At 38.9% G+C, this 18,317-nt stretch overlaps 1 protein-coding gene across 1 annotated transcript in view; it reads left to right on the top strand.

Moving 5' to 3' along the window:
* Window positions 1-877: 877 nt before the first annotated feature.
* The window catches only part of VGLL3 (vestigial like family member 3), a 41,563-nt gene continuing 24,123 nt past the window's right edge, over window positions 878-18,317 (top strand). Inside the window, exons 1-2 of the mRNA XM_068968132.1 lie at window positions 878-1,003; window positions 12,958-13,243. Of these exons, the coding sequence (XP_068824233.1) occupies window positions 878-1,003; window positions 12,958-13,243 (412 nt within the window). The remainder of the gene's footprint in view (window positions 1,004-12,957; window positions 13,244-18,317) is intronic.

Here is an 18,317-nt window from a genome sequence, read left to right as displayed (position 1 = left end):
AGGAAGTTAGCACTTATGGTTATATTTAATGTAGGAGCTAATCCCACTTCATTTTGCGCCTGCTTTGTTTTACCTCTTAGTACACTTGGCCTTCATTTAGCCTCGGCCTCTACGTTGGTGTTCCCTGTAAAATCTCGGTGCTGGGAAGCCCTCACCCCCGGCGGCCAGGTGACAGGAGATGGGCTGGGAATCCGCGGAGCTTTTTAAGGGCGTGAAGCCTCTCGCATACCATTCCCTCCCACCATCACCCCATTGCCGGGAGGCGGAGAGGGCTTCCAACTTCGCTCCAATCCGCGGCCGGTCCTCCCCGGGGTCCCCCTGCTGGGCGACCGGCCCGCCACCGGCCGAGTTGGAGGAACTTCGCCGAGCTCCGCGTCAGACCCGGAGAGGAGAGCGCTCCCTCTCCTCCCAGGCCAGCCCCCTCCCAGTGCCCCCGCCTCCTGGTCCTCGCCCAGCCGGGAGCGTCGGTGATAGGACGAGCCCCGGGCGTGCATTGTGTATATGCAAACCAGAGCCCGGCTCCCCAGGTCTGCCCAACCCGGGCCGGCGCTCCGCAGCGGCTGGCGCGGCCGTGGGCGCCAGAACCCCGCACTGTCATGTCCCCGCCGCGCGGCGGGCCACTGCGTCCCCGAGTCGCTATATAAGCGCAGGCCAGGGGACACCCAGAGGGGCTGAAGATGAGGGTGCCCGCGCATGGGCCCCCGCTAACTGCCAACTCCTCCCGAGCCCGCGCGACGCGCGGAGCCCGCGGCCGCCGAGGATCCGCCTTGGCCGCAGTAGCTGCAGCTGGAGCTGCGACAGAGGCGGCGGCGGCGCCCGTCGCTCCAGCGCGTAGAGCCGCGGCCGCAGCCCCGGGGCCGCCGCTGCCCCGGCTGCCATGAGTTGTGCGGAGGTGATGTATCACCCCCAGCCGTATGGAGCGCCCCAGTATCTGCCCAACCCCGTGGCAGCTGCAACCTGCCCCACAGCCTGTTACCACCCGGCGCCCCAACCTGGCCAGCAGGTGAGTCACCGACCGGGCAGCCTGCCGGGGGCGGGGGCGAGGGGCACGGAGAGTATCGGTCTGGGGCTCCCGCGACGACGTCCCTCTGGGGTGGGTGGCGCGGAGGATGCTCTGAGAGTTGCGGGAGCGCCCTTGAACAGAAAGCCATCGGAAGAGAAGAGCAGAGCAGAGTTTCGGGAAGGACGAACAGCCAGGTGGACGACGGGTGGGGATTCCAAGTGAGACGTTACCTGGCTGGGGGCTTCAGTGAGCTGTGGTGATAGCCACCCTAGCTCTTAGGGCTCAGTTCTTTGAAGCTCGCCAAGGGCGCCTGTTTTAAGAATATGTGAGTAAACTTCCTTTAAACCAAGTATTTTGTTTCCTTCGAAAAGGTGGAGTGTAGGTTTTCTTGATTAAGAGGATGAAATGTGTCACTGACACGGGGGAGGCTATCCGGAGAGTGAGCTCACGGATTGTCTCTTCTGGGACTTTTCTGGTGGAACATGGGTCTAGTGTGATATTCGTCAAATTATATTAGAAGGTCTTTGTAAAGTCTGTCTTCTTCCATACTGTGACTTAGGGGGCAAGTATTGATCCCCAAATCCCTCATCTATTTTTAATTTCATCAAAGCACAGAGGTGCTATGGTTCAGTCTATTGGACAGAACCCTCTCCTTTCCTAGCCAAGAAGTAACCTTGAATCACTGAATGCTGTATCTCCACCATGCCCAGAGTGACTGAATGCTGTTAGATAAGAAGGGTTCAGGAACTAGAGAGATGATAGTATTCCTTTAGAAGGGAGAATAGGGTTCTGAGGAATTTAGCACTCGGTATCCCTGGATGTTCCTTTCTGGATACCACAGAGTGTCAAGGGTTAGTCAGCCTACATAAAGCACATAAGTGAGCACGTGGCTAGGGTGTACCAAAATAGGGTCCTCAGACTCTGGGAGTTAGGGTGGGTTGATTTGGTGAGACTTAAAAAAATGTGATTTATGTACTCTGAGGTGGAGATACTTATCAGGGATCCAGGTGCGTTTCTAATAATAACATCCACAGTGTTTATTGATTTTTTTTTTTTTTTTTTAGTTTCTTAAAAACCCTGTGCTTTATTGTGGTCTTCGGGGTTTGGCTCTTTAATTAATCTGGTCATTTAAAATATTTCCTCTACTTCTGTCTCTTTACTAGATTTATTGTGCTACTCTTTGGAAAGAAATGATAACTTCTGTTTATAATTTAGGGACTGAAATTCAGCTGATTCTGGAAGGGTACATACTCTAGATTCGTATGCTAAATAGTATGAGCTTAACCAGGACAACTAGGGCAAAAGAGGAAGGAGCCTCACTTGGTGGCTTTTTTTTTTTAATATTCATCAGCTTCAGCATTTAAAAGCAAGATTACTTTTAGGGAGGGGAATGGGAAAACTGTAATTTGTGGTCAAGGGTAATAGGTTGAAACATTTTGGTTAGGCTTTTTGTTTTGATTCTTTGGCTTTAATATAAAAGATATAAGTAATAGAGAAAACCATTTAAATCCAAGTCAGGCAAGTGATGCAAAGAGACATTGGATATCTGTTTTAAGAACACTCTGTTCCAGATAAACCACCCTCTTCTTCTTTCCTTTCTTCCATCTCAGACACTGTGGAGGCCTTCAGTTATCAATTGGAACATAGATGAGCAATAAACTTAAACTTTATTAAGCATTCATTAAGGTATTTTTCCCCGTCAAAAATAACTTTAGCAGACTACTTTTGAGTAAGATTTTATTTTCTAGTGTTGTGGAAATAGTTGCATTAAAATATGAATATTAGGTGAGGGTTAGAATTGGAATAAGTTTTTGAGCTAGAAAATAAAGTTTGGTACCAGAAAAATTGTAAATAACTAATCATGAAATATAGTTTTTAATAAAAAATGACTTCAATGCCTTATCTAACTTTTGCAGTAGCCCCGGAACTCAGTTCCCAAATTGCATTCTTTCGCTAAGACCATGAACAAATAAAAAATTGAGCTTTGTTTTTCACTTAAATTGTCTACCTTGATGAGTATCACATATTAGTAAATAGTAATTTCTGCTACCCTTTGGGCTTCTGTAGATATTGTTTAAGTAGGTGTTAGGCTGAGTTGAGCTTAAGAACTTTGTTGAGAAGTGTGCTTGAAATTTTCATGTTGCTTTTACTACACTGGCTTGTTTGAGATTTTGTTTTGTGGAGTAAAGAAACTATTTGACTATAACTGGCTAGCAAAATAAAAGACAGTAGTGTAACCACTGTTCTTTTACTGTCAGGAGTTTATTTTGATGACCTATATTTTCTGTTGGAAGAAAGATTAAATCAGGAAATTGTTATCAGGCTGACAACATTTTTAGACTATGTGGTGTGTGTATGGGTGAAGTGGGACTAATATTGACGTCCTCAACGTAGTCATCTGAGAATACATATTTTGGTTGTTTTTGCATTCCATAAGTTTTTATCATCATTATCCATGAAGATTGTTTTCTCTGTACATGGGAAGTGACCCCTAGTAGCGTCTTGCCTGAGAGACAAAAATAAGAGCTACAAGCCCTACTACACTTTAAAAATTGATTTGTTGAGGACAAGAAGCAGAAAAAGTGATGATAGAGTGACAAAGTTTAATCGCCACTTAGAAAATGTTAGGAAAGATAGCATTAAAGTTTTTCTGTCACTTCTGTATATTCAATTATTGTATCTTTGAATTGATTTTTTTTCCTCAAAGCCATATAGCTCTGAAGTCTTTGTAAATTATTATGTTATAATGGTTTATTACACTGGATTTTAAACTTAAGTATATTTTCCTTTTAATGTATGATTATATAGCAGAAAATTCTTTTTGAAATAGTAGAACTTCATACTCTAGGCACATGTACTCTCAGCTTTTCCCCTGAAAGCGCAGTGTTATGTTTGAAATTTTAAGTTTTATTTTTTTATTTGAACATACTATACATTGTTGGTGGGTAATAGATTAGCACTTTATGTAAATATACCTGTAGAGTCAATTTTATAGTCCTTGACGTTACTTCCTGGAAACTGCATGGCTGTGCATACATAGTACAGTGTGGTTTCTAGAGCCAGGATTTGTTGAGGGCTGCTAAGCTGTCTGGTCCCCGTGCCCACCATTTCTTCCGAGCTTGAAAGCAGCAGCCCCTACTATCCCCTCAGGAGAGCTCTTGACCCAGTCTCTTATCACATGCTCCAAAGGCATGATGACACTGCAGAACATGGACAGAAAGGAATGTACTTGTATCCTAGTAGCGACAGTAGGAAAAATGAAAAAAAAAAAATTTTAGATATGTGTCAGGAAAAATTGAGGGAAATAATGTGAAATCATAAATTCCCTTCATACTCTGTGGATTCCTCATCTTAAATGCGGGCAATCTGCGGTTGTCTAAAATCTCCCTCCCCCTCCCCCCATACTTTCATAATGTTAACATTAGGGAGATACTTAGAGCTTTCAAAACTGGGTAGCTCATAGACGAGGCAGTGAAAACAGAGGAGATTGTGCATAAGAGTTTTTAACAGTCACACTTTGGGCTTCATATATTAGTATATTTAATCTCCCCTCTTCCAGGGTGACAGCTGGGTGACTATACATGCATGCTTCCACTTAAGAGAATTAAAAGTCCTGGGATGCAGAACTCCAGTTATAAGTTTATAAGGGATTTTTCAAGCTCTTTCTCTGGCCTCTGCCACTTTGGTTAGGTCATAAAAATCTCTCCGAGATTCTGTTTGTTAGGGAAAAAAACCCTGGAAAACACGCACTTCCACCCCTCCTTTTCCAGATGGAGAAATGCATGTTTATAGGGCTGAAAGGCCTGACTAAAGATTTCAAAGCTAATGGGTGACAAAATTAGGACCACTGGATCCCCTGCTCCCTAGTATAGCATCTTTCCACCATACCATGTGGTCCCCTAAGTTTTTTTTTTTTTTTTTGCTATTGTGCAATAGGCTTATTTTTGTCTTTAGTGCTCCAAATCAACTTTTTGATAAAGAAGATTAATATGCAGTAGATTCTTTGGCCTTGGGGCTTGAAATTCTTTCCAAGTCCTTGGTAGTGTACGTTTTTAGTTTAGGCATTCCAAAGTATTTTTGCAAGCATTTGTATTATGCTAATGACTTTTGCTAGCCATGTTGCATCCTTTGTTGATGAAGCAGAATATCAGTTAGCAAATGAACATGTATTTATTTGAAAATAATATTCAGGAAGTGGTATTAACAGTCAGCTTTAAGTGCCTTATATATTATTGCTATTCCAACATAAGTTTAGATTCATTAAGAGGAAAGCATACAATTACATTCTAAATAGTTTCAATACACAGGCCACTTATTTAAGTGGGAGGATCTAATTTTCTTGCAACTGTAAGCAAGGACTTAAGTGGATTTGTAAGAGTTCATATAGGACTTCTTTGAGAAAGAACAGCCTCTCTGATTCCATATAACACAAAATATAACACTTGACTGTAGACACTGAGAAGTTTCAAGTGCCTCAGAGCTTTATGCTCCCAATAACTTTCCAGCCAGAAAATTCAAAGCCAGAAGGAAAATTAAACTTTAAACTAACTAAACTGAACTGTTGTCTCTGGCAATCAACCAAAATGGAGATTACAATACCGATAGTACGGGCAGGCTGGAAATCCATAAAATCACAGGCAGTAAGGCTTCATTCAGCAGAAAACCAAATGCCAGGACAAGGAAGCATTCTGTGGAAATTTAAGTTAAGGATATTTTCTCTCAATGCATGGAAGTCCTTCTTTACCTAGTGCTTGGTAGAGGCTCACATCTCACAGAGTTGGAGAGGACCAGGAGATGATAAAGGAAATGAGGGTGATCAGGAGTTAGAATAATCCCTCATGGTACCTCTTTTCGCAACTACAGAAGAGATGTTGTGCTGACCCAATTCGGCAATATGTACATTTCTATCTTTTATCTTTCTGTGCAAAGGGGATTTTCAGTAAAACTAAAAATGTTATGCTTGGCTATTATACAGAGTGAAGTCAGAAAGAGAAAATCAAATATTGTATATTAAAGCATATATACGGAATCTAGAAAGATGGTACTGATGAACCTGTTTGCAGGGCAACACTGGAGATGCAGACATAGAGAACAGACGTGTGGTCACAGAGAGTGGGGAAGGAGAGGGTGGAGTGAATGGAGATAGTACCATGGAAACATGTACACTACCATATGTAAAATAGCCAGTGGGAATCTGCTGTACGACTCAGGGAACTCAGACCCAGGCTCTGTGATGGGGTGGGAGGTGGCAGGGAGGTTCTAGGGGGAGGGGACAAATGTATACCTATGGGGTGATTCACATTGATGTATGGCAGAAACCAACAAAATATTGTAAAGCCATTATCCTTCAATTAAAACTAAATAAATTAAAAAACAAAAACAAAACGAAAAATATTATGCTTGGAATGCTGAAGTCAGATTCTAAAGCGAATTTGAGAAGTTAAGTGACTGCTGTTCTAAAATCTGGACACTTGAATCTCATTCTCATAGGCCCTATTTCCAGCTCGCTTTAAAAAGAAATCTCAAAACTGATAAATCTAGTAATATATAAAAATTTATGGTATTATCTCTAGGAAAGACATTTTCATTCAAGAAACAAAGCTCTCTAATACTTAAGTTTCCTGACTCTGGCAGAGACCAGTGAAGGAAATGATTTTGGTCAAAACTTTGCACTGAATCTTTGAAAAAACACCTCTTTTAGCAGCTGGTTTTCTACTTTAGCTTTTCATTTAGGAAGACCCTAAGAATGCCTTGAACCATTAGATACAAACATTTGCTGCTAGAAGTAAGTCATAAATGCCATGTTTATAGATATTTCAGCAGATATCAGATTTATGCCCGTAATTTACAAGTATGATCCAAACTAGGGTAACAACTATTTTTCACTTGTCTCCTACTTTAGTAAAGAAGAAAAAAAAAAAAAAAAAAAAGAAAAGAAAGGAAAGGAAGAAAGGCCTGAAGTGAACACGTGTCCTTTTCTCTTAAAACTGTATTATTTTAGTGTGCCAAAACACTTGTCCTTAGTGGATAGGGTGAGAGGATTCGAAGGATGCCTCCTTTCTCGTTCCTGTGAAGATAGCTAAAGGAATTACCCAAACTAATACCTAGGAATTGAGCTAGATGACCTATGTCTGCAAAATAATTAATCTTCACTGATCTGTAGGTTTTTTTGGCCAGTGTCCTGAAAAATCAGAAGAGGCAGCCAACGTAAGAGACAAAATTAAGTGTGAATTTGTCTAGAGCTCCAGCATGTTGCTTATTAGGATACAGAATTGTATAAGACCTCTGAGATAATCAAGTCAAAATTCCTCATTTTCAGAAGAGGAAGTTCAGGGCCAGAGGTTTCAGTTCTTTACCCAGATTTGTGGACTAGTTTTGGTCAAATCTCCTAAACCATTCCAGTTCTTCTTTCTACTGTGTTCCCTTCCCATCTGGGCATCCTTAGAAGCAAGAAAAGCAATTAGTAATTTACCCAGTGTTACTTATTTTCTCATATAAAAATTTTTGAATATTAGCTACTTGGAGAAATTAGACAATTAGCCAGGTAAATAAACCCTCAAGTTCTCTTTATCATTTTCCTTACAGCCCTCTCTCAAATGCTGTGACTATCATTTTTGTGGCTCCAAGTCTTTGCACAATGACTGACACAAAGTAGGAGTTAACTGACAATTCCATGAATAATAGATAAATTTTTAAAAGTGAAATCATACCCTAAATCTAGTAATAGGATTATACAAACATACCAGAAATTTATACGTCAGAAATGTTGTTTCATTCAAAGAAGTCTGTTTGAGAGAGAACACATACCCTCATGATGTGATCATTGCTTAAAACATTTTGGGAATGCAAATTTTGAAATTCTCTCTCAGCCTGTGGCACATTTTTTTGAACATCTTCAAAACTGGAAAATGTTCATCCTTTAAGGGGTGGGTTTGATTTTTTGATAATGACCAGAATCATTGAGCAGCAAGTGTGCTCATAAAGAGCTAGTGTTATTTTTGGTTTGCTTCTTCTACTGTTAAGAAAAATAAAAACAAACACGCAAAGCTAACAAACAACTCTTGAGGTATGAATGTATCTTGTAAATTGATTCTGCTCATATTTCCAAAATAGTATTTTCAGAAAAACTTTATTTTGTTTCTGACTTGCTAAGGGGACAACACATTTCTAGATATAGAAGGGCAGGTTCCTCTAGGTATACACATATTTTGAAAAACAATGTTTTATTTAATAACCATATTGTGATATGTTTGCATTCCTAATTTTTAAATGTTATAAATAACTTTTGACTTTTCTTAGCATATGATACCATGCTACCTGTGGGCTTCTGTTTGCTTATTCAATTAAATATTATATAGAGGCTCATTTTCTTTAATCTGTTTTCTTAGCAGATGCTTTCTAGTCAGATAGAAATAAGTTCTAATCCCATGCCTGCCATTTACTAGTTAGATGCTGGCCAAATAAATCAGCTTTTGTGTATATAAATTGAGAATAATTGTTTAGACTGAATATTTCTGCACCGGTGAGAGTTAGTGAAACAAAATACATCAAAGTTCTGTGAACTATCTTCCTTATCCTGATCCTCACCCGGACCTCCCTCCACCTATTCCCCCTCCTTCAAATAGACTAAGGGCCAAAACTTCAAGTCTCTCTGAGATAGATTTTAAAATCTGTTCCTCAAGTAAATTCAGAAAAATATGATCAAAGATCAATGCACTGCTTTATGGGATTTATAGTTTTGAAACATTGACTAGAGGCTAGTGGTCCTTTCTTATAGGCCCTAACCTTATCTGTCAGGATGAAAGAACCATTGCCTTAGAAAAGATAGTCAGTAGAATTTTTTTTTTTAAAGTTATTTCCAAATATTCAGTGATTCATTAAAATATTTTTGTTTCCTTAGGAAAAAGTTTCCACATATGCACAGTAATCATTTGGCATTTTGTAGGCTTAAGCCTTGGGGAGTTAGTGGTATTTGGCTCGTGACATGGAAGTCTTTCTCTTGTCAGACAAATCCTTTCCCCGGCACATTCCTGTGCGAGTTTGTTTCTGCTGTGCCTGATGGCAGTCTGTGAGGTGGTTTAGCGTGGTTTGCACTGCCTAGCCAGACTTCCTTCACCCTGCTGCTTTCAAGCCTCTCAGAGTGAAGTTTAACTTTGTGGCTGTTAGCTCAGTCATTGTTTCCTCGAACTGAGGGTTATTTTACCTGAAGAAAACTTGCTATTATTCTGCAGTGAGGGGTACATTCAATAAGCCAACTTGCAGTCTTTGACATTCCTTCTGATGACTTATTTTTGTTAACAATTCTTAAGTGTCTAGTAAGAAAAGCATGAATATTTCTGACAGACTGGGCTATTTTTAGGGAGTGATAGTGCATTTTAAGAAAAATATGAACCACATTGCCTTTCAGCCTTGATTCAGGAAATCTATCTAGGTTCTGATGATTTGAGATTTATTTTTAACGTTTTGAATTTTGTATATTCTTTTCAAGAACAAAGATCATGCTAGGGAAGTTTCATTCCAAGGAACATACACCAAGTAAATATAGAATATGGCAACAGCGTACATAAGTAACATACTTAGTTTTTTTTTTTGGGGGGGAAGGCAAAGGACTAATTTACAGTCACAGAAGAACAGATAACAGAAGGTAGTCAGGGCTTAAGAATCAATGGGGAGGAAGATTAGAAAGGTGTGAATGTCAGCATGTGAATCAATTGCTGTTTTAATTTTGTGTTCCCATTTTCCTCATGCTCACACTTAATGTTCAAGAAATGTGTGTAAGTTCAGTGTGGGCCTTTTAGGAAGCTATCTGGCTAATCAGATACTTTAGAATTCTTGTTTAAACCAGTGATGTTGATGGTGAGGTCATAAATGTGCTTGTGTTGTAAATGTAAATATTTAATTGGTTCACTAAAATATTTGTGAAAATTGATGCAACTTTATCTCAAAAAAAAGTGAAAGAAGTGACAGTAAATATGCTTTATGTCTCGTCCATTGGTCGATAGACCATAGGCTCCTTTTCTATTTTATTTGTTGGATCGTCTCCAGCAAATTCATTTAATTAGTAGAAGATCTGTCCCACAAAGCTAGGAAAGAGAAAAAAAAAATTATTTTATAATCCTCCCCCAAGTGTATTTAAATAAAGGCATATAATATAGATATTCACGTAGTATCGTGTATATTTGAAAGGAATATTTCAATATATATTTGTATAAAACCATATGTATATATATAGATGTGTATTATATATAGGAAATATAAAGATTATAGAGAATCAATGCATCCATTCACAGAGAATTGACAGATAAAAGGTATTTTGATACAATGGAAGATTTTGCCTATCTTTTCCCATTGCTAGTGAAAACTGTGTAAATTTTAGATTAGTTTATTTGTATCCAATCACTTAACAATTGAGCCCCAAAGAATAACATGAAATTCTATAGCAGTTGGAAAATTGTGTAATCTTTAATAGACTGAAAATGTGTGGTTTAAATTCAACTGCCAGCAATGTAAAAATGAAGATATTTTATTCTCATCATTATTGACCATAATACTATGCTGTATTTGCATACAAACGGAAGCGAAGTTTGTATTTGATTTGCACTTCTCAAGTCTTTCACATGTAACTTATTTTATTTAAGGATCGATTGCTAATTGGGAGAAAATAAACAATTGCCTTTCTTTGGATAATTATCATAGCCAGGGCTCTTTCATTTAAAGAATAAATGTTAAACAAATGAAACAAGTAGATGCAAAGCCTGACTCTCACAAACTGATTCTGTGCTGCATGTTAACGCAGAAGAAGAAATCGATTTAGTAGATAATACTGAACACTTGTGGCAGTGAAGCCACTCTGTAGTAGTTTTAATTTTTTCCCCATATAAAAACAGTGCTTCTTTCTAACATGCCTGAGAATTTGGCAGAGTGTGTGCATTTGCTTAAAACCTTATAACTTCGGTAAATGCACATGTGAATAGAGAAACAGTGCCATCAAGAAATTATACTATTCGTTTAACTTCATAATGGAATTTATAGTCAGGAGTAACTTTAGAGGTCAGTTAGTTCAATACTCTCATTGTATATATAACCTATGTTACTATGGTGTTTTTATTATTGAAGTTAAACATAAACATGTTCAAATCTGTGCAAAACAGATTGTAAGAATTTTGTAACCACTCAGTCATTACCAATTACTTATTAATCAGCAAGGCATGTTCACTCACAGGGAATGAATTTTCTATTCATCATGAATCGATAACCTTACTGAAACAAATTTTAAATAAAAAGGAATATATATGTATGTATGTATGCATATGTAGGTACACAGACACACACACACACACACACACACACACACGTATATATAATAGCCCTAAATAATAACCAACTGCTTGTAATGTGCCTGAACATTTCAGAGCCTACCTCACATGAGAACAACGTATTCATTGCTGGGGAAAAGGGTTAAGTTTTTTGAATGATGCGTTTATAGTTTGTGGCTATGGATTTTGAAGCTAGTAGTTACCATTAGAAACATTAAGAATCTGGCTTAAGTGTTTTGATAACATTTGACAATCTATGCTTACTGATTTTCTGGAATGATTCACTTCTTATCTACTCACATTCACTTTCCAGTATGAATTTTTCTCTGGAATAAGAACAATGGTATAACAAATGGTCAGGTTTTGTAGGTATACAGATGATAGGATGTTTCTTTTGTCGCTAAAATAATGAATTTTAACATTTTTAGCATTATCTTTTTATATATAATTTATAGTAAAATTGTTGATTGTAAAAGTGATATGTGCTTGATGGGAAATATTTGGAAATACTGGAGAGCAGGAATAAGAAAATAACAACTACAAGCCTATCACCCAGAAAAAGAATACAAAGCATAACATTTTGGTGATTTTTTTCCACACTACGTATCCTTCTCTGCCCTCCTCTGACACACATGTACACACATGTGTACATCTATCTGTATATTTTTCATATTCATTCTGGGCCCACCACTTGTACATCCTGTGACCTTTTGCAAGTTACTTCACTTCTCTGTGCCTCAGTTTCTTCATCTTTAAAATATGAAAAGTAATAATAACAATGTTTGTTATAGGATTGTAAAGATTGAATGGGGTAATAAATATGTGTCAGTCATAATATAAACTACTTATATAGCTATGATTATGTATTTTGAAAATATTTTTAAATTATCAGGTGTTTTTCACTTTGATTTGAAATCCATAGTAGCCATTGCTAGTACTTGTATTATTTTCAGTAAGTCATCTTAATACCTTTTTTCCCTCCTTTTATGATAATGGTGGTAAGTGGAACATCTAAAAAATATGTTCCATGCAAAATGGATCTTCACACAGGCTTATTTTGTCATTTTAGTTTGATTTTTGAGAAATGAGTTCAGCACATCTGCCCAATCCTTTTATAAGATGCTACATTCCTGTTTTTATTTTAGTGTATTTCATTTATGAAAAGCTCTTTTCTTCTCTACCCCTCCCCCAGGCAGTGAGGCCTCCTTCTCTATTCCTCCCCATGCTGAACTATAATGTTGCTGTACATTAAATCTTTAAAATAGAAAATGAGAACAAAAGTGGAAGGGATATGTCACTTTCTTTTTTAAAAATTCCTTCTCCTTTTGGTATACCTAGGTTAAGAAAAGAAAAACACAACTGCCTTTCACAGTCTGAGAATATGCCATGGGATGAAGGACATTTTTTCCCCCACCAAATCTGAAATAACAGTCTTTTTTCAGGGTGGGAAGCAGAAAGCCGCTTTGGGGAAGGGGGTTGGGGAGAAGGAGTAAAGCAAATGAAGAAGAATCAGTTTGTGAACATATGTTAATATTTAGAGTCTTTTTTTTTTTTAAGTGAACAGTTAACTAGTTAATGCTTTTTTTTTTTTTTTTAACAAACTGTCTTTGATACTGTGTTTTGTTTATTCCATCCCAGAAGAAGTTAGCGGTATACAGCAAGATGCAGGACTCTCTGGAAGTCACCCTTCCCAGCAAACAAGAGGAGGAGGAGGAGGAGGAGGAGGATGAGGAGGAGGAGGAGAAAGACCAGCCTGCCGAGATGGAGTACCTTAACTCTCGCTGTGTCCTTTTCACTTATTTCCAGGGAGACATTGGGTCAGTAGTGGATGAACACTTCTCAAGAGCTTTGGGCCAAGCCAGCACCCTTCATCAAGAATCTGCCATTTCAAAAAGCAAGATGGGGCTAACCCCCTTATGGCGAGGTAAGAATTCCAGAGCAGATGCTCTCCAGGCCACTGGCTGTGTTTCGCAACCGTCTGTACCAGGTTCCAGCTGGAGACCTGCCCCTGGAGGACGGATATCCACTCGCTTTTTAATTTTTAAGGACAGCAAGGAATTTCTTTCAGACAAACAGCTGGATCAGTTTTGTCACATGTGGAATGCAGGGTTGGAAAGGATGCAGTCACACCCCTTAAATTCCTCATGGAAAGTAGTGATGCAACCGGCCTGAGTTTATAGTGGCAGGACTGAGCTGTGAAGCACCATTCCTTAAGCCCCGATGGCCCAATTTGGATCTCTAAATAATGGGCGTGCCTGGATCAGTGTTTAAAAATTAGCTCTTGCTCATTCCACTAGGTGCTATGTGGTAACATAGCAGAGATCTGAGTCTGTCCCAGGAATACAGACTTTGAAAGCCTTCTGTGTTTGTTTGCTTGATGGCTTACTCTGTCCCACTCTGTTGTGATGTTAACACTTTGTAGTGTACAAAACAGATATCAGTGACTGTATCTGCCTGATTTCTGCTTTTTTTTTTTTTTTTTTAACCTCAGTAAAGCAAAGCAATAGATCGGGCTTCTTCTCCTTTATTTTCCTCTCCATAGAGGTCACAGAAGTGTGTTCAAATCTTATTTCTGACTCACAGAAAATGATCGGGTGACAACTTAATTGAAATAAATACAACATCAGAGAAAAAACAATCCATCATTCCAATGATCGGTTTAGAGAAATGCATTATGAACTTTTCGTCTGAACTCACCTGGTTCCAAGAAGAATCTAGTGAAATTGTTCTCAAAGTGTGGTTTCCAGGACTGGGAACATGAGCATTGCAAGGGAACTTGTTAGATATGCAAATTCTTGGGCTAAGCCCCAGACCCACTGAATCGGAAACTCAGAGGTAGAGTAACCTATGTTTTAACCTCCCAGGGATTCATGTGCAGGCTCAGGTTTGATAGTTATAGGTCTAGTGCTGTGAAAATCACAGATTGCCGCCTCCTAACTCAAACCTTTGAATCAGACAGAGGGTCCAGAAGGAGGCTCTGGGAGTTACTGTAACAAGTGCCCCAGGCGATCCTGTGATGAGGAAATGCTGGACACCTGTGTTAGGGGCGGGTGAGAGGTGATGAGTGGCTGCTTCCTTCTCAGCATCAGTAGAAAGGTTTGTACTTGCCTGCCTGTCTGCCTGCTTTTCCTTCCCTTTCCTCCTGTTCCCCTCATTCTATCCTGTCACCATCCCTCCCTTCTCTTCTCCCTCCTTCTAGTAAATACGGAAATGTTAATATACACAGAGACTGTAAAGAGGAAGGTGGAATCCATACTCAAGTGACCTAGACCTCGACATAGGTGAATTGGGAAGCATACTGCTTACCTGATTAGTAGTTATGGACTTACCAAAGAAACGTAGTCCTTCCAACTCTAAGATGCTAATAGAACCAATGATGTCCTATTAGATAGCATATTGTGAATACTTTTAAAACTGTGGAGGGTGAAATTAGGAAAAGTTCAGCGACCTAGCTGACTTTGATAAAGTGTTTGATATATCAATAATAAATCCTATCATGACAGCCAGTCCTGGGATAGTGAGTGAAACTGTCAGTCACTCAGTTGTGTTCGACCCTATGCAACCCCGTGGGCTGTAGTCTGCCAGTTTCCTCTGTCCATGGAATTCTCCAGGCAAGAATCCTGGAGTGGGACGCCATTCCCTTCTCCAGGGGAAAATGCAGTGCTTAATTCTTTTAGCATACTGACATATGCAGCCCAGTGACCACTGAACTTGGAATATAGGAATGAAAGTTCCAAATTACACATAGATGTAAGAGTGATCGTCTAAAGTATCATAACCAGAATAGTTTTAAGTGAAGCGTTGTGTAAATGTAACAACTCTACAATTCATTGTTTTCCCATAATCTGCGTGACTTAATGGAGAGGACCTTTAGAAAGATGTCAAATTTTAGCACTGAAAGGGTGGATAATGGTAGTGTTTTAGTATCATTAGAAGTTTCTTCACATTATCTTGAATTTGGCCTACAAATCTGCCTCCTGTTTCATTCATTGACATTGACTTATGCAGCAGATATTTATTAAGGTCCTGCTATGTTCTAGGTAGTGGGAATATATCAGTGGACAGGAGAGTCTAAGCTTGTACACTCATGAAGCTTTCTAGTAAAAGAGAGATAGTAAATGTATCAATATATTGAGAAGCAAGGTATTGTTTTACCATGTTTTATTTAGGGTGACAATAGATGGTCTAAGATTTTTATTTCAGTACATACCCAAAGGAAATAACAGTGCTTCTCATCACACAAATATCTAGAGGAAGATTACTGCTGCCGCGTTGCTTCAGTCGTGTCCAACTCTGTGCCACCCCATAGACGGCAGGCCACCAGGCTCCCCCATCCCTGGGATTCTCCAGGCAAGAACACTGGAGTGGGTTGCCATTTCCTTCTCCAATGCATGAAAGTGAAAAGTGAAAGTGAAGTCACTCAGTCTTGTCCAACTCTAAGCGACCCCGTGGACTACAGCCTACCAGGCTCCTCCGTCCATAGGATTTTCCAGGCAAGAGTACTGGAGTGGGGTGCCATTGCCTTCTGGACAGATGGAACAGCCAGTGCAAAGGACCTGAGGAAGGACTGAACTTGAATGTTCAATGGGAAGCCAAAATGCTGGTGTAAGTGGAGTGAAAGGAAAAGGTATAGGTAGAGACCAGAATTTTTAGAGCTTTGTAAGTTAGTTTATCAGAGTATCACAGGATGCTCTTCAATCTTCATTTATCCCTCTTCAGCTAAGACTATATGTGTCCTGTTTAGTTATCTCACATCATTTCTCCAGTACTCAGGATAATGCATTTCTATGTGAAAAATATGAAATATAAATTGAATGATCAAGTGATTAAGTTAAATGAACCAAATTCATACTATGTACCCAGGATAAGAAAACAAAAAAGTCCTTAATAGAGAATTTATAGTAATAAGTTGTATAAATCTTTGGGTACAGTGTTATTTATAAAATAAGGGACTTGAATTAAGGGATTGTTGAAGTCTTTTCTCCATGAAGCTGTGATTTCAAATGTATTATTTACTATCCAATTATAAATAAAACTTTGCCATAGTTGTGAATTGGTGTTTTTAGTTAAGTGTACATAAGTTGAATAAGATTCATAGGAAATCCACAACATAAAATTAAGGATTTGGTAACAATGTTATAGAAAAATGTAATGGGGATTCCCATGTCTGGTGAAGAGAGTTGCTTCAAATATTAACTGCCAAAGCAGCACCAATTTGCATAACGCTGTCTTTGGTTGGATTACGTTTGTTTTGGGGTTCAGAATTGGACCTTATTATTGCCTGGTGGCAATGTTATCCTCGATGCTCAAAGTATCTCTGAGAGTAGCTTCAACTATAATATGTGTTTATTATTACTCATCTCCTATTGTTGTTGTAAAGATTTTTTTGATGATATATATGAATAATTTAGCATAGGGCTTGATGCAAGGCATTAACTGAAGGTCAAATGACTTTTCTCTCTTAAGTAAGTTTTCACTCATTTGGCACACAGAATACCAACCTTGTATCTTTATTCAGAAACATTGTTTTCTGGAAGTTTGTATTCCTGACAAAAAGCACAGTGTCTTGAACATACTAGATACTGAAGGCTATTGACAATTTTGATGGCCATGGCAGTAATACTTTATGAGGAACTGTTGACCAGCTGTATTAAATTAAAGGGTTTAATTTATGGCATGAGGTTTTTTTTATAGTGCTGCACAAGTGCTGCAGTGCTTCAAAGGAATTTAAAATTGAATTATGTTTGACTGGTGAATATATTTCCACAGTAAATCTTCAGGCAAATGATAGAGTGTCAGCTAATGATGGAATTGTGGTCATACTTTGAGCTTGTATCTTGATGGACTTAGGAAAGTCCTCTTTAGATGTTTTGTGACTTTTCCTGTCAAAAAACTGACAGGAAATATTCGTCCTTTATTAGGCACAACATCACATGAACTACCTCTTCTCCCAGTATGTCTTCTAATGGATTATATCGGGCTCCTCAGCTAAGAAAACCTAATGAATCTGATTGTCTCATCCCATCCAAATAGAAACATCAGCTTCAAATGTATCTATTCACTGATTTCAGTGCTTAAGTTTTATTACAGAAAGTGTGTATGTGTGTGTTTGTGTGTGTAGGAAAAGGGAGTAGTTAAGTCAAGACATAGCCAAATAGATCACTAACTTAAAAACTATGCTGAACGGTAAACTTGATATTTTTTTTTTTCTTTTTATGGTTGCAAAGTAAATATATTCTGCATAATTGATCTACACAGTGTCTTCTTGGAGCAACATTCTCATAAGAAAGATCTCTCAAAATGAGCATTAAACTTAGACAGCAAAAAGGAAGAAGGGGAAGGAGGGCCTGTCTCTTGGGTCAGCTAACCCAGGGAAGAAGAGAGTTGAGTGGCCTCTCCAGGAGGCCATTGGAAGTGATCACTGTGGGGAAGTTTAAAATAAACACTTTGGAGATGATTTGAGGCCTGGTTTATCTCAGTTACCTGCCTTTAAGGATTATGGACATCTGATAGCGCCCTCTGAAATTCTCATTTTAGAGTCACAAGGACTATTTTGAGCAACTCTAGAACAAAATATGTGGAGCGCAATCTTTGTACATAATGGTAACGATAAATTACTGAGTGACAGGTAACACTGGAACACGTATCAGTTCACCTCTGACCCCAAAATTTATTTTTATAGAAAGTAGAATAAGAGGAAGAAAATTGTAGACTGAGAATGGAGGAACATTGCTTTTCACTAAGGTTAATTGAAAAGATAAATATGAACTTTTAGCATGGATGTTTTCAGTCAGTATTAATTCTATGTTTTCTGGAAATTTTTAAGATCTTCAGTTCAGTTCAGTCGCTCAGTCATGTCCAGTTCTTTGCTACCCCATGAACTGCAGCACGCCAGGCCTCCCTGTCCATCACCAACTACCCAAGTTTACTCAAACTCATGTCCATCGGGTCGGTGATGCCATCCAGCCATCTCATCCTCTGTCGTCCCCTTCTCCTCC

Source organism: Capricornis sumatraensis, chromosome 1, assembly GCF_032405125.1.
Source record: "Capricornis sumatraensis isolate serow.1 chromosome 1, serow.2, whole genome shotgun sequence".
Taxonomy (NCBI): Eukaryota; Metazoa; Chordata; class Mammalia; order Artiodactyla; family Bovidae; genus Capricornis; species Capricornis sumatraensis.
This window is presented reverse-complemented; position numbering and strand designations above follow the sequence as displayed.